The sequence below is a fragment of the Haemorhous mexicanus genome, chromosome Z, assembly GCF_027477595.1.
Source record: "Haemorhous mexicanus isolate bHaeMex1 chromosome Z, bHaeMex1.pri, whole genome shotgun sequence".
In the NCBI taxonomy this organism is placed as follows: Eukaryota; Metazoa; Chordata; class Aves; order Passeriformes; family Fringillidae; genus Haemorhous; species Haemorhous mexicanus.
The window spans coordinates 29,174,534-29,188,596 of record NC_082381.1 but is presented as its reverse complement, the minus strand read 5'-3'; the positions used below and the strand labels follow the sequence as shown (position 1 = coordinate 29,188,596).

Here is a 14,063-nt window from a genome sequence, read left to right as displayed (position 1 = left end):
TTTTCAAGGTCCCCCTTCCTAGGTGACTTGACACTTTGTACCTGATTCTCACTTGAGATCTACCCATTATAGAGCACTGCAGGAAAACTTTTTAAAGGGTCATTAACCAGGACCTGCTTGGAAAGCAAGGCTAGAAACTCTTTCCCTACGTGATGGGCTGCAGGCTGGCAACTGCTGCTCTGAAGATGTGCAGCTGCTCCTCTCCGGAGAGGCCATGGAAGGGCTGTGATGGTCTATGGGAACCAGAGGAACGATGACCTCAGGTTGGCATTTAACCTCCATTGGAACAAGCAGAATGATGAGATCACGGTGGAGATGAAATTTGCCTGTGCCTGGTTCCTCCAATGAAACCCCAAGAAGTGCAGATGAGGCAAACAGCTTCTTGGGAGAAGCTAGGAAAACCTCAGAGTCCTGAGCACCTGCACTTAGCCTGGGAGGGCCTGGAGGCAGTTCTAGATCCTCAGGTGAGGCAGCACTGAGGTCCTGCTGTGAGAGCATGGCGTAGCAGTGAGGGAAGGAAAAAGGAAGCAAAGGGAAGGCTGGGTCACTGTTGGTCTTTAGGTGTGTTTCCCTTGGCAGCGACCGTACTTCTTTCAGGGAAAACAAAAGCTCCCTGAATTGTTAAAACTGAAAATCACAGACAAAGACTCTCTAACTAGTCAAAGTTAGAAAGTGGTATGTTCCTTTATGCCGGCAGGCAGCACAGGGCAGGGTTTTTTCCAAAATGCGTGACCGCTGACCTGGCTCAGCACGGCACGGGATGGCACAGCAGGTTATGGCAGGACAGGGAAGCGCAAGGCTGGAAGGGAAAGGCAGGAAAAGGTGATTGGAGAAGTGGCGGGCTTTGTCCCCATGTTGTGTCACATGCCTAGGTCACCATCGGTGACAGAGAGGAAGGATTTTGCTCTGTCTTGGTTGGGGAAAGGTTGAAAAGGGGGAATTAGAAAACATTTATTTGGTCTCCTTTTCAGCAGACTAGCTGGTTTCATCTCATCATGTCTGCCTGTCTTAGGCAGAGTTGGCACATTTCTCGTGATTTGGAGTCAGCTCCGGCAGCAGGAAGGGGCAGCAATTTTGTCAGCATTGATCTGAACGCTAAAGTGCTGCCCCATGGATGGATGTTGCTTTATTCAAGGGATTTCTGGCCTAGAGTTGTAGGAAACTCACGCTGGTGTCTTCCCAAATGGCGTTGCCTTTTTCTTTCCTCAGGAATCACCTCTTCTTTTTCTTTCCCCATCTGGGAAGAGTTCAATGTAAATGCCTCCTGCAGCCAACTCCTGTCACTCTAGACTGACAAAGGAGATCTTGCAATGGAGAGAGAGTCCCTAGAGGTGCTGTGGAGAGCTGAAGGGGGAAGCTTTGTCCCTTAGTCTTGAAGTCTTGTTGGGGAGCAGCTTGTGCTCTGGGGGACAGACACCAATGATGTTTACCCAAGCCTTGCAGGTTCATTGCTGAGCTTCCTGACACACCACAGAAACTTTGGGGTTGTCATATTGGCAAACGAATTTCAGTCTGGGGACTTCTTGAAATGCTTCAATTCTTTTTCTGCCAATGTTTCTGCAGAAATACTGTCATCATCTATCACTTCCAGAGATTCTTTTCCTACATTTGGGGAATTCCTTTTGCTGCTCTCCCAGATCAGGCCAATTCCCAGGCTTCCTTCCAAAACTGAGGTGTAGCCCATGGCCTGCACTCTCCAGCTGGAACAGAAGGAAGCAGAGAGGTTGCTGTTGTGGGAGTGGAGCTTCTCATTCCTGCCTGCTTTCCCTTTGGGACAGGTTGGCATGTGCTCCTTTGATAAAGGCAGGTTTAAACTCTGAAGCAGTTGTGTTTCTAACTGCTCCCTTCTCAAGCTCTTCTGTGGGTATCCTTGGAGAAAAGGCTTTTTGGTGGGAGCTCCCCATGGGCAGATTAAGGAAGGAAGTTGATATTTCAGGGTTGTGACTGCTGAAAGCAGTTGATTACCAGAGGTGTCCAGAGCTGAGAGTGGCTCCTTTTCTCACCTGCCTGCAGAAAACGAAAGTTGCTAAGTGGGAATTTCATTTCTGGGGATGGCCACCAGGGGTGTTTTCCAAGAGATGGGCCGGCAGAGAGGCAGGTCTTGTGCTAAAGTGGCTTTGTGTTTGTTTTACTGGTGGGGAGGGTCAGAGATGCAGACACAGACAGCAGCTGAAGGAACAGTGTAATTTACTGTAATGCAAAAGTGCAAAAAAGGGTCAGGAAAGGATAGGCTAAGCAATGCACCTCAGCATTATTACAAAAGGTTGCCTCAGGTGATCAAGAAGGATACATGCCAGGTACCCCAATCCTTTCGCCTTCATCCAGAGCCGCACATCAGCTGGGAGAAGCTGTTCCAGACAAGCCCTGTTGATCCACGGCCGGGAACCGGAAAATCCTGCGGTGCTTCCGCCTTTGCTGGCCTCGAGGCTTCCGACTGCTCTGTGAGAGTAGCCCAGCTCTGATAGTGCTGGACGAGCAATGTGCCAGAGCTTCTGCTGGGGAGACAGCTGGTTTCATTCTCCTCTTGGTTTTCTCCCTGAGCTGTCCCAGGACTCAAGGAGGAACCAAGGCCAGGTGTGGCCTTGTCCATTTCCCTACTGCCGGAAGGTGAAGACGCGTTTCACCGTGAATGGATGCATCGATCCTTTTGATAGTAATACTTGCTTAAGGAGCAGATACATAGAACATTTGGTTGGAAAGATCATCTGTAGGGCAGCTTTGGCTCAGGTCCTGTTGTTTAGGCTTCAGTCAGAGTCTGTTGTTCAGGCCTTAGTCCTTCAGTATTTTGTGGTGCAAATCAATGCCGTGCAGAGCTGGAAACAAGCAAGTCTGTCTTTAGCACATTTGAGACAGGGAACAGGATTAGTCCTGCAAGGCCAGGCTAGGGCCAAGAGCAGAAGGCCAGCACCATGCATTTGCCCACAGGCAGCCCTCCAGAGCAAGAAGCCACTCCTGCCCAGGGGCTGAGGTGCCCGAAGCTGCCTCCCCGCTGTGCAGCTCTGCAGAGGCCACGGAGCACAGGGTCCTGGGCAGCCAGGGCAGGCCAGCATGTTTTCCTTCCCTCTCCCAAATTTAACACAGCTTTTTGAGAAAATTGACTGATGTAGCTTGTGCTGCTGGTGGTGCTTTTGTCTGCAGGTGAGGGCAGGTTAGATGAACCAAAGACAGAGTCCAGTGTTCACATCCCAGCTTTGCAAAATCAAGAAAACCATTCACAATTGGGCTAGCAGTGCTGAGCAGCTTTCCTACTTTTTGCAAAGCTGTGACCTTAAGAAACCCAAGAGATTTTCCTCCAGGATGATACCAGTAGTAGCATGACGCCAAATTTTTCCTCCTCTTTTCTATGTCTTTCTGTGTCTTTTCTGTGTCTTTCCCCCTCTCAGTACAACCAGAAAGAAACCTTTGTAACCATGTCATTTATTAGCTAACTTGCATTTCATAGCATTACTATTGTGTCCATGTTTATTACTTCCTAAAGCATCCTTTTTGCTCACATTAAGCCTTGCTATATTACAGCACAGCAATTTTCATGCTGTGAAAGTCCAGTCAGTTCAAAAGGCATAAGTCATGACTGATAGCAATTACAAGCCATTGTTCCAAAAAGTCTTGCCTCTTCCAAGGTCCTAATCAATTGCTGCTCTGTTCTTTAAGGTTGCATGTCTGACAGCACTAACATCAGTCATGACGTCACTAATTGCAATGGAAGTATCACTGTCTTCTTTATTCAGCCAACACCCCAAACGGTACAATGGTTTCAATGCCTCACCTGAGGCAAGTTGATGTAGAAATAAAGTGGATGTAACTTGTTTTGCAGGGCCCTTAGGTCTGAGATGATCTATTACAGTTTTCTTTAGAATGCCTTTAGAAAGTCTGCACACACAAGCTCACCGGGAAAGGGGCACCTCTTTATTAGGGGACAGAGTGCTCACTTTTCTCAACACAGCACACACACCATACACCACATCTGCATCCACCCCCATCATCTTCCTCAAACATTCACACACTCAAAACACAACTACAATAACAACACACAGTAAAAATAGCAGCAATAAACAGGATATGCTCAGTTAACCCCCAGAATTGCTAGCAGGTCCTTATTGACCCAGCAAATCCTTTCTGCCGGCAGCCAGACCCAAACCCAAACTGTACAGGCGTACGTCGTGCGCAGGACATCTCTGTGTGACTTATGAACAGCCCTGCCCCTTCATACGCCTTAGGGGTTACTTTATAGACAGTTACACATACCCTTTATCCACAGTCCCAGCAGTCTTGTCTGTCTCCCACGAGGAACAGCCGAGAGCGGAGGTCCCTCCAGGAAAGGAATGTCCTGGCAGCGTCCAGAGACCTCCACAGCCCGGTTGTTCTCGCTGGAGCAGAGAAGCGTTCCTGCCGCGGTCACAAATTAGGTGTGGAATAGAACTCGCCTCTGGTTAAAGTTAGAAGGTGGTATGTTTATTACAGTGCCAGGCACACGAGGAGTCGTCTCCTAAAGACATGTGCGAGGAATCAGCGGCTCTGGCTCTCTACCAATCTAAAATATCTTACACATTCATATAAGTCCCAAATGCCTACTACATACTCATTAGCTAACACCGCCTTCCCCCACTTTATATTAAAATGGATTTTAATTGAGTACAAAGTTCCTTCCTGTTTGTGCTACCTACGGGGCACAAACTTCAAAGGTGTTGTTGGGTTTTAAAGTGGAGAAAGGTCTCCTTCTGATGAAGGCCAAGACGTCTTCCTCAATTTGACATCTTTACTTTTGACCTGTTGGCAGGCTTTCAGATCCCTTGTCTGTAGCTGAAGTTTCAGGGCCCAGGTGTAGGCTACAGTCCTCTTCTTTGTCACAATGAAATCCATGTCCCATCCTGCTTCTTTAAACTTAGTAAAGACGGCAAGTGATATATTACCCTAGCCTTAACTACTTTATATGCTAAACAATAACTACCCGTTATTATTTCTATACTTCCTGCTTTACTCTTTCTTCCAACTAAACCTTGCTAAAATTTTAACTCTTCCAGATCTTTTAAATCCTTGATTCTTTGGTCTCATCTCAGGCTCCGGCCATGTGTGAGCTGATGTGATAAACTGAGGAAATTCCACTCCTGAGCAGGCGGTAAAAGGCCTGGTTCTTGGCTGGAATGGTGAGAAGGATGAGATGCACACCGTTTTGATCCACGGGATGTCCTGAAAGTGCACTGCCTACCTGCGCCTGCTGCCGAGCACCACGCTCCATCTCCTTCTGCTCAGCGGATTTTTAGGAGTCCAGGGGTTGGTATATATTATTTGCTACTGCAACTAATAGAATAAATTTGCTTTGCAAGCCCAGTTTTGTCCTGGGTTCTTTTGTGCCTGGGTTTCCTCATGAACCTATGGCAATGACCACCAGGGATGTTCAGGGAACTCCTAATCTCATGTCAATAAAGTCTGAGAAGTGATTTAAGTATTACTAAATTAATAAGTATCAATCAGTAAATACTCTAATTTGGGGGAATATTTAGCCTGTGAGTTTCAGCAAAGTATTAAATATGTCATATTTCCATGGATTCAGACTAGTAAGTGAGATTGCTGGGTGTGCAGGTGCTAGGGAAGGGATTCCCCACACACCCAGGGCTGAAATCAAGTATTGCCTCCTTTTTAACCTTGAGCTGGCAGCAGGGATCGGGCCCTGCTTGGTAAGATTCATTTTGAAGACTTCTGTTGAGCAGGTAAGAAAGGTCAAAATGAAATCTTGTCCAGCTGTTTCCCTCTGGTTTACCTGTTTGAGAGTTATAATTCTGTGCTGCAGGTGTCCTGGGCATGTACAGAGCAGTGCAGCCCCACAAATCCCTTGGTTTCTCCACAAGTTGCCATGCCTTGTTCCCAGGTGTGCCCAGCTCTGGCAGGAGAAAGAGCCCGCAGTGCAGTGGGCACCGTGCCCTGCCCAGCCGGGGCTCTCTGGCACAGAGCAGCAGCAGCGCCAGCACCGTTCAACCGCTCCTGCCTTGGCTTCCCCCGGGACACAGAAGCCCCTGGAAATCAGCACTGCCAGTCGCGTTCCCAGCCTGGAGTGGCTGCTGCTGGCGGGCAGATGCTGCCAGTTTGACTGCTTCCAAAGGGGAATAAAGGCAGAGATGTACATGCACCAGAGCCCTGGGCATGTCCAAGAAATGTGCAAATATGTGGGGAGATTTTTTAGGGATGATTTCAGCTGTTTTGCTAACCGTGGCTGCTATTCTGGTTCTGTGTGTTCTAGATGAGTAATGTAATGGTTGGCTCTGACAACTAAGAAGTAGATATGATGTGGATGTTCAACTGTCTAGTGATGGTATTGTAATATATCCTCCCACAGTCCTCTTTCTCCTCCCCCTTGTAACAGCCTTGGTAGTCAGGGCATTTGGGGAGGGCTGGCTTGTGACCAGGAGGCAGGGTGTAACAACAGCTGACCTCCAATGAAGATGCAAGAAAGTAATCCCCAGCAATGGTCAGCAGAGAAAGAGCTGACTGACAAAACTTTTGGAGAGGCTAAGGGTATAAAAGGCAGAGCATCCTTTTTGTTAAAGAGCATGTGGCTGCAAGTCATGAAGACTCTAAGCGCTGCAATCTTTCCTTATTCACGCCTTTGATAAGGTTTAATGAACCTTTAAAACTTAAAAAGTATGTGCAATGCTGTGGGCTATTTTCTTGGTGTGGTTTCCTTTACTTTTTTCCCATCTGAGTTCTCAGTTGGGGTACAGGCTGTAGGTGCTTGGGGCACTCTTGGAGTTACTCTTGGATCCCCTGAAGAACAGGGTTTGGCCCATGAGGGGAATTTGTGCTGCTTTGTGACAGGGGAGAACTTCCCAGGCTCTTTTGTGTTTGCTGTAGGAAAGGTTGGTTACTGCTTTGCATAAATTCACAGACCAGCAGAGAGGGTTTGCTTTGTGATGTCAGGGCATGGTTGCCACGTCATTGTGATGACATCAGAAGGTTGCCTTGGTGCACGGAAGGCCTGAGTGTCAGAGCAGCCCTAGAGCTTGCTCAGAGCAGGAGCATCCTCCCGCTTGAGGCATTTGTCAGGGTGCAGCTGCACACTGACAGGAGCCTTGTTTTTCCAACTGTTGCAGCAAACTTGCTCAACAGTGCTAAAATGATTCATCATCTTGCTACTGCAGCTTTTGCTGCATATGGCGTTTCTTTTTCCATCTATTACGTGACTCACTTTGCACGTAAGTAGAGGTTTCCCTTCTGCTTAGGTTAGGGTGTAACCTTGCCTGCCTTTTGTATGTCTTCCTGCCCTTTCTTAGTGCCTGAGTTTCTGATTTAGAAACAGAAAGGGCATTAAGATGCCACTGGTTTGGTGAAGCTGCTGTCAAGACACTCAGCTAAAAAGGGGGAGTCTGTAGCCACAGGGGCAGCATCTGCAAGGGAACCTGCAGGGATTCTCTTCCCTCCACGGGAGAGTCTGTGGCAGCAGAGTCTGTCATTTCCTCAGTTTTCTGGGACAAGCGAGACAGCTTTGAAAATGTAGACTGGGAGACCTTCTTGGAGGGCCTTCTAAAAACTCTGCAGTTGTTGCCAGAATTCAGGGAAAGCTTCTTCCTTTCTAAATTTTGTCATGAAAGGATTTGACCAAGGTCCAACTTGACCTTTGACTGAGTGCTAAAATAGTGATTCCCTTGCAAGGAAGTGCAAACTCTAAAGCAGTGAGTGTCTGCTCCTGATCCCTGGAGCTGCTGCTGTGCTGTTTCACAATAGAAGTGCCACAGCTCAGGGGGATTTGGGGAAGCTTTTCTGGGACACTTTTTCTAGCATGGTAATGAGAATGAATGGATGACAATAATTAAAAAAAAGAAATACCTGAGGGAGAGGATTTTAAAAGTAGTTTTATGTGTTTGGTAGAAGAGAAGCAGAGTGTTTAAGAACAATTTGCATTTTCTTGATCATGTTTGTATTCAATGGCAAAAACAAATTCATGTTGGTATTTACTGGCAAAACAGGGCCAAGTGTAGGCACAACCAAGAACATTTTCCTGATCTTTGCTCGCTGTGTGTATGAAATGTGTCTACTGCAGAGATTTTGTGAAATGGAAAATCATCTCTGTTTGGGTGGACTTGTTGTGTGGGATTCAGCAGCCCAGGCAGTTTTCTGACAGCATCTGGTTCATTTTCCCTTGCCCACTACAGGTCACCTGAAGAATGTATTCAGCAGTGCTGATCCTGAGGTGAGTGAGAAAGGAACATTTCATGTTCCTGGTGTTTATGAATGGTAGAGTGAGTAGAAAGCTTGGCCAGTAGCTGTAGAGTGTAGAGGGCCAGCTAGGAGGGCCAAAAAAAATCCATTTTTATGCCTGCCAAAAAAATAACAAAGCATAGATTGATATTTGGTCATTTCCATCCCAGAGCTTTGAAGAATTACAAAGCCAGTTTTGTAGAGAGAACATTGCTTAAAGACAGCAGATAGGGCGGAATATTTTAACTAAGAGCAATTTTGTGGAAAGTTTACTTAAACAATTTTAATTTAGTCAGAGTGCCTTAGAAATCAATTCCATTTAAACTTCATGACATCTACTTAGATGATGAGGTTGTCGAAGACAAAATGGTGGATGCGGTAACAGAAGATAAATGGCATTGTGGCCTGTGTCAGCAGCAGTGGGGCAGCAGGAGCAGGGCAGTGAGCCTCGCCCTGTGCTGGGCAGTGCTGTGGCCACAGCTGGAGTGCTGTGTGCAGCGGTGGGCCCCTGGGAAGCAGAAAGTGATGGAGCGGCTGGAGCATGTGCAGAGAAGGCCACGGGAGCTGGGCAAGGGGGTGGAGCACAAGGCCAGTGAGGAGGTGCTCAGAGAGCTTTAGCCTGGATAATGGGAGGCTCATCAGCCACTTTTAGCATCCCATCACTGCAACCAAATATTTTTGCCATTTGCAGAAAGTGAGATTTCACCCTGGGTTTTTTCTGTTATCTTCTGGTTTTCCTGGCAGAGGAGCCCTGTTCATTTTCTTTTTCTCTCAGTTAAGGTGCTTTTCCTCATTGTTTCCTGCTCGTTTTCAGCATTGTGTCTGGGTCTGTTCGAATTTTCATTTCCAAGGTGTCACTTCTGGATGATGCTGTAGTTTTGCATGAGAACACAGTTTGTGACAAGAATGTTGGTTCAGAAGGAGCTGTTCTGGTGCCAGGCCAGTCAGTAGGCCTTGCATATCACTTTCAGGGTAACTGTGCCCGTGCTTTTTTGCAGCCCAGGGAATCAGTATGTGTGGTGTTTGGGAATTGAGCAGGAAATCAATGCCCTTGCATTCCAGCTGGTCCTTAGAGATCAGAGGAGTTCGAAGGCACTAGGCTGCATTTCTGTTTACAGCCACTTCAGCACCATCAGTGTGGTTGAGTCCAAGAGAAGAACTTGCACTAGCACAGACGCACAAAGAGTGCAGTTCCCAGTGCAATGCTCTGGGTCTGATTGCATTCCATAAGGACCTACAGGCTCCAGATTCCCCAAGAGTGTGGTTTATTGAAGCAACAGGAGAGCAATCTCAGGATTGCTGCTGATCAGGGCAATGGCTACCAAGTATGGATGTGTGCAGCAACAGAAAGGACAGTAAAGAGAATTTAAAAGAGTGAGATATATCTGTCTCTCTGTCTGTCTATCTACCTATCTATCTATCTATCTATGCTATGTAACATTTACATTATTGAATCTTCCCACGTCTGCTCCAAAGCAGTTGGGGTGCAACACTCACCTAAAGCATCCCTTTCAGGAGAGGATTAGAGACACCTTCCATTGACCAATTCTGGGCAGGCAGAGATGTTTCCCCATCCAGATATGGTGGATTTCACCTCAGAGCTGTTTTCCTCCTCCAGTCTCTTCTACTCTGAAGTCTCCAGATAATTCTTTAGTTTTCTGCCTGTCCAAGTGAGGTGGAACAATTCCATGTCTAGGTGCTGTTTGGTGACTCTGGTCATACATGCCAGGCGTTACAGGACACATGGGTTCTTTCACTGGAATCCCCAGGGGTGTGTAAGTGCATTGTTAATGGGGTCTTAGGAGAGTCTCTGTTACTGCTGGTCAGAATTCTTAGTTGACAAAAGAGGGAGAAGAAACACCTTGGTCCTCCTCCATACACTGAGGTGGCCATAGAGGCTCTGTGACCTCCATCAGAAGATCTTTGCACGCATCCTTATCTCCTGAATGACTAGGGTTTCTAACAAGAGTGTAGATGTCAGTAAGGCAAGAATGCTGGTGCAGGACTGAACTGAACTTGAGCTCTAGACGTGTCTCTTACCAGGAGTGAGCTCACAAAGGAAACCAGAGGCCAGGATGGAGCTGTGCGACAGGGCTTGGTGTCACTTGCTACTGAAAGACAAACAGGACGTGGCAGAAGCAGAGGGAGGCCCTCACCAGACCTTTGAGACATGCCACACCTTCCCTGTCAGCTGCCTGAGAGGCTGTTGGAGCTTCAGTCCCAGATGGCCCCTGATTGTAGGGCCAGGGTCACTTTGGAATCTCTGCCTCGCTGGCACGGGCAGAGAATGACCCAGAAGAGCAGCAGCACAGTGCTTTGGGAACGTGTGAGCCCATCAGTGTTTGAGTCTTAGCCCACAAAGGTCATATGGGAAGTTGAGACCCATCATCTCTTGCTCTCTGTGCAGCTCCTTCTAGAGGAAAATCAGGAGCAGGCTGCTTCACCAGAGATGCCATGCCAGACTCAGGCAGAGCTGTTCCCAGCCCGAGAGCAGGAAGAGCAGCTCAGGCAGCAGGTGGAAGAGCCAGAGCAGAATGGCCAGGTAATCCTGAGTGGCCAGGTGGCCAAGAAAAGGGCAGGAAGAGGGGCATAAACCAGAGCTTTTGGGAATGAGGAGGCCAGGAGTCCCACAGGCACTGGAAGCACAGAGCCTTGGAATCTGCAGAGAACAGCACCAGGACACGAGGGTTATATTGGAAGCAGATGTGGGTAGGGAAGCAGAAAGAAGTGGCTCAATAAATGGGATTTGGAAGCTGCAGGATGGAAAAAAGCTGAGCCTCATGGCAGCTCCCAGTCACTTGCCCTGCACTGTGTGTACAGGACATCAAGGCAGAGCCACAAGTAGAGCTGCCTGTAGCTCAGAGTTCCATCATGGCAGTGAAGAGGAGGAACAAGGATGACATGAGGAGAATTCAAGAGGAGTTGAATCTCCATCAGCACAGGGGCGATCAACAAAACCAGGTGAGGGAAAGAATGGCAGCCTCTCCAGTCCTGAAGCGTCCTCTCCCTTCTTGTTTACAGAACATCAAGGAATACCTGCAAGAAGAGTTGCAGAAAACTGAAGCTAGGATCAAGGCATTGGAGAAGAGGCTGGAGGAAGAAATGAAAATCGTCAGAGAGAAAGTTAATCCCTTTCCTCAGGCTCTAGAAAAGCAAGTGAGTGAAAGAGGGATAGCCACTGCAGTCAGCAAACTGGTGGTTTCTGCCCTTTTTGCCTTTCCAGTGCAGAGCAGCAGGGAGTGGGGTGATGCCTCTCAGTGCCATCCTGCTGTAGTGAGTATCACGGTCACTCAGAAGGACATTTTCTGGTGTGCTGAATCTCCACTGCTGCCCTAGATAGTGGGACTTTTCCTTTGGCCCTTTGGCCAGCAGTCATCCAAATTAACTCCTGCTGGCCTGTTCCTGCTCTCCTTGTTTCTTGAGGTGTTTTTACAGGGGAACATGGTGACCCAGATGGAGGATTGAAACAAACTGTCTGTATCCCTTGTCAATCTGTTCTTTCCCTTTCCTCACAGTCGGTGACTCCTGGCTGACAGGGACAAGCTGTAGTCTCTGACTGCTTTGTTCTGTTTGATTTGAGGTACAAGGGTTGACATCTCACCAGGCAGCCTGCAAGGACTTCCAGCAAATGTCTGGCAATGAAGAGCCCCAAGGCCTGCATGAGGCACAGGAACCGTCCCCACCAGAAGTGCTGCAGGTTGAGCACATCCTCATGGGCTCTGGCGCTAAAGCTGCTGCCGCAGCTGCATTACCTGAAGGAATCTATTCTGCTGAACCTGGGAACTCGAGCTCGGGCAGTTTGTTCATCTCCAGTGCTGACAGCAGCATGGCTGCTCAGAAACAGGAAATTGAGGAGAAGTACCTGGAGATACTGGGTACGTCTGGTGTATTTCTTGTCTGATGGACCGGGTATTGTGTGCAGGTGTCAGCATAGCTGTACCAAATGCTCCTCCTGAGTTTGGTGTCACAGGGCCATTTAGGACTCCCCAGAGGAAGTGCTGTGCTCTGAGGCAGCGAGAGAGCGCTCTGGGTTTTCCTGCTGCCTCTGAGGGCACCTGGGACTAGCTTGGCTTTGCCTGAGCTTCCCTCTCTGCTAAAGGCTGAATCAGGGATTGTTCTTGGACCAGCAGAAGGCTGTGACCTTGCAAATTATCTACGCAAGTCCTGTGTGCTGATGGACAAACTGAACAGAATTTTTAGCTTCCTAAATTCTGCTTAGACTCCTGACTTCTAACCAGTCATCAGAGCAAAACAGCTTCACAGAAATTGACTGGCTTTGGAGTTTTGTCTCTTTTTTTTTGTGGATTTTGTTGGTTTTTTTGTTGTTGTTGTTGTTTTGGTGGGGATTTTTTGTTTGTTTGTTTTTTGGGTTTTTTTTTTTTGTTTAGTTTTCTCTTTTGTGGGGTTTTGGTTTTGGTATTGGTAGTTTTGTTTTTGCTTTTTTTTTTGTTGGTTTGTGGGTTTTTTTGGTGGAGTTAGTTTTGCTATCCTGAATGAGCCCTTCTGCCCCACGTCTTGCTGATGTCATTTTTATGACTGTTACTATTACCACTACTATATCTACAGTTTATTTTCATAAGAATGGTATATTTTTGTCAGTAAGAGCTACTTTGAAAGAACATCAGGTTACAGGAGAAATAGAGAGCACAAGGTGTTTTCTATGTGCCCCCAAAAGAAAACCAGATACTTTTATAACAATCTGTATTTAATATCCTAATTTTATGCTTATCAAGATGTGTCCAAGAGACACATCCAAGTGGTGTGATCAGATAAAACTGTACTGCAGGCATTTCCCAAGAGAGAGCCTCCAGCCCACCCAGGGTATATTCCTCAGATCCATGGCACTTTTTCATACCTGATTCCCACTCTTTCCCATGACTGTTAGAATCCCACCCATTGGCCCAAGCCCTGCTCAGATCAGTCTCTAGGAAAACACATCAAGTCCTTTGTGATTCTGCAGCACAACCCAATGAATCTGCTTCTTGCCCATAAGAGCTGCCAGTGCTGTGCTCTCAGATAAGACCTGGTGGGGCTGAGACCAGAGCCCAGTGGATTCTGTGTCTTCCATCACCTGTTGGGACAAAAAGGGCATTGCTCTGCACCCCGGTGTGGCTGAACTCAAAGCCCATCCTGTTGTGTCCTGAATGGGGGCAACAGCTTGTACGGGGCTCAGGCAGGCTGTGGCTTCTTCCCACTGCTTGTCAGTGCTCCTGCTTGGGCTTTGCCAGCCTTGTTGTGCTGGCTGCCCTGCCCCTGAGGGCTGGTGGGACTGCAGAGGCTGGAGACTTCCTTAGCTGGGAGAGGGGCATCTTTGAGCTCAGCCTGCTCATAAACAGGTGAGGGTCCTGATGCTGAAAACCCCGTCGGGATAGGTAATAGCATGAGCTGCTCTGGTTGACAAATGGAAAGGAATTCTTTTGGCAAACTGCTGAAATGGGGGGGAAGATGTCCTCCTCTCCTGGGAATGCGCGTACTGGTGCTTTGTTTCCTGTCACGAGATCTCTTCAAAGGACGGTACAAAATCAGTCTCTGTGAAAGGTTTCTGCATTGCAGGGCTGCCTGTGTTGTTGTTGTTGTTGTTGTTGTTACCCAGCTGACTCGAAAGGGCTCAGAGCCCCAGACAGTGGAGCCCCCTTATGTATCTCCTGGAAGCTGGGATCTCTGCTTTAAAGTCAGCATCTTGCATTTTGTTTCCCTCAGGGAGAATGGTGAACATGGAAAATCCCATCATGAAATACACTGAGCTGGAATATATTGGCAGTGGGTGAGTCCAACTACACTTACTTCTACACAACCATGAGCCAGGTGTTTTTCTGGTGGAATGTCTATCCAGTGTGAAGTCAGGCCAACTGCAAACATTTTGAGACACTGGG

At 47.7% G+C, this 14,063-nt stretch overlaps 1 protein-coding gene across 1 annotated transcript in view; it reads left to right on the top strand.

Annotated features, from left to right (window-relative positions):
- Window positions 1–14,063, top strand: part of LOC132322466 (serine/threonine-protein kinase PAK 3-like) — a 39,109-nt gene that overhangs the window by 16,720 nt on the left and 8,326 nt on the right. Inside the window, exons 3-4 of the mRNA XM_059836951.1 lie at window positions 10,598–10,732; window positions 11,011–11,346. Coding sequence (XP_059692934.1) covers window positions 10,598–10,732; window positions 11,011–11,346 — 471 coding nt within the window. The remainder of the gene's footprint in view (window positions 1–10,597; window positions 10,733–11,010; window positions 11,347–14,063) is intronic.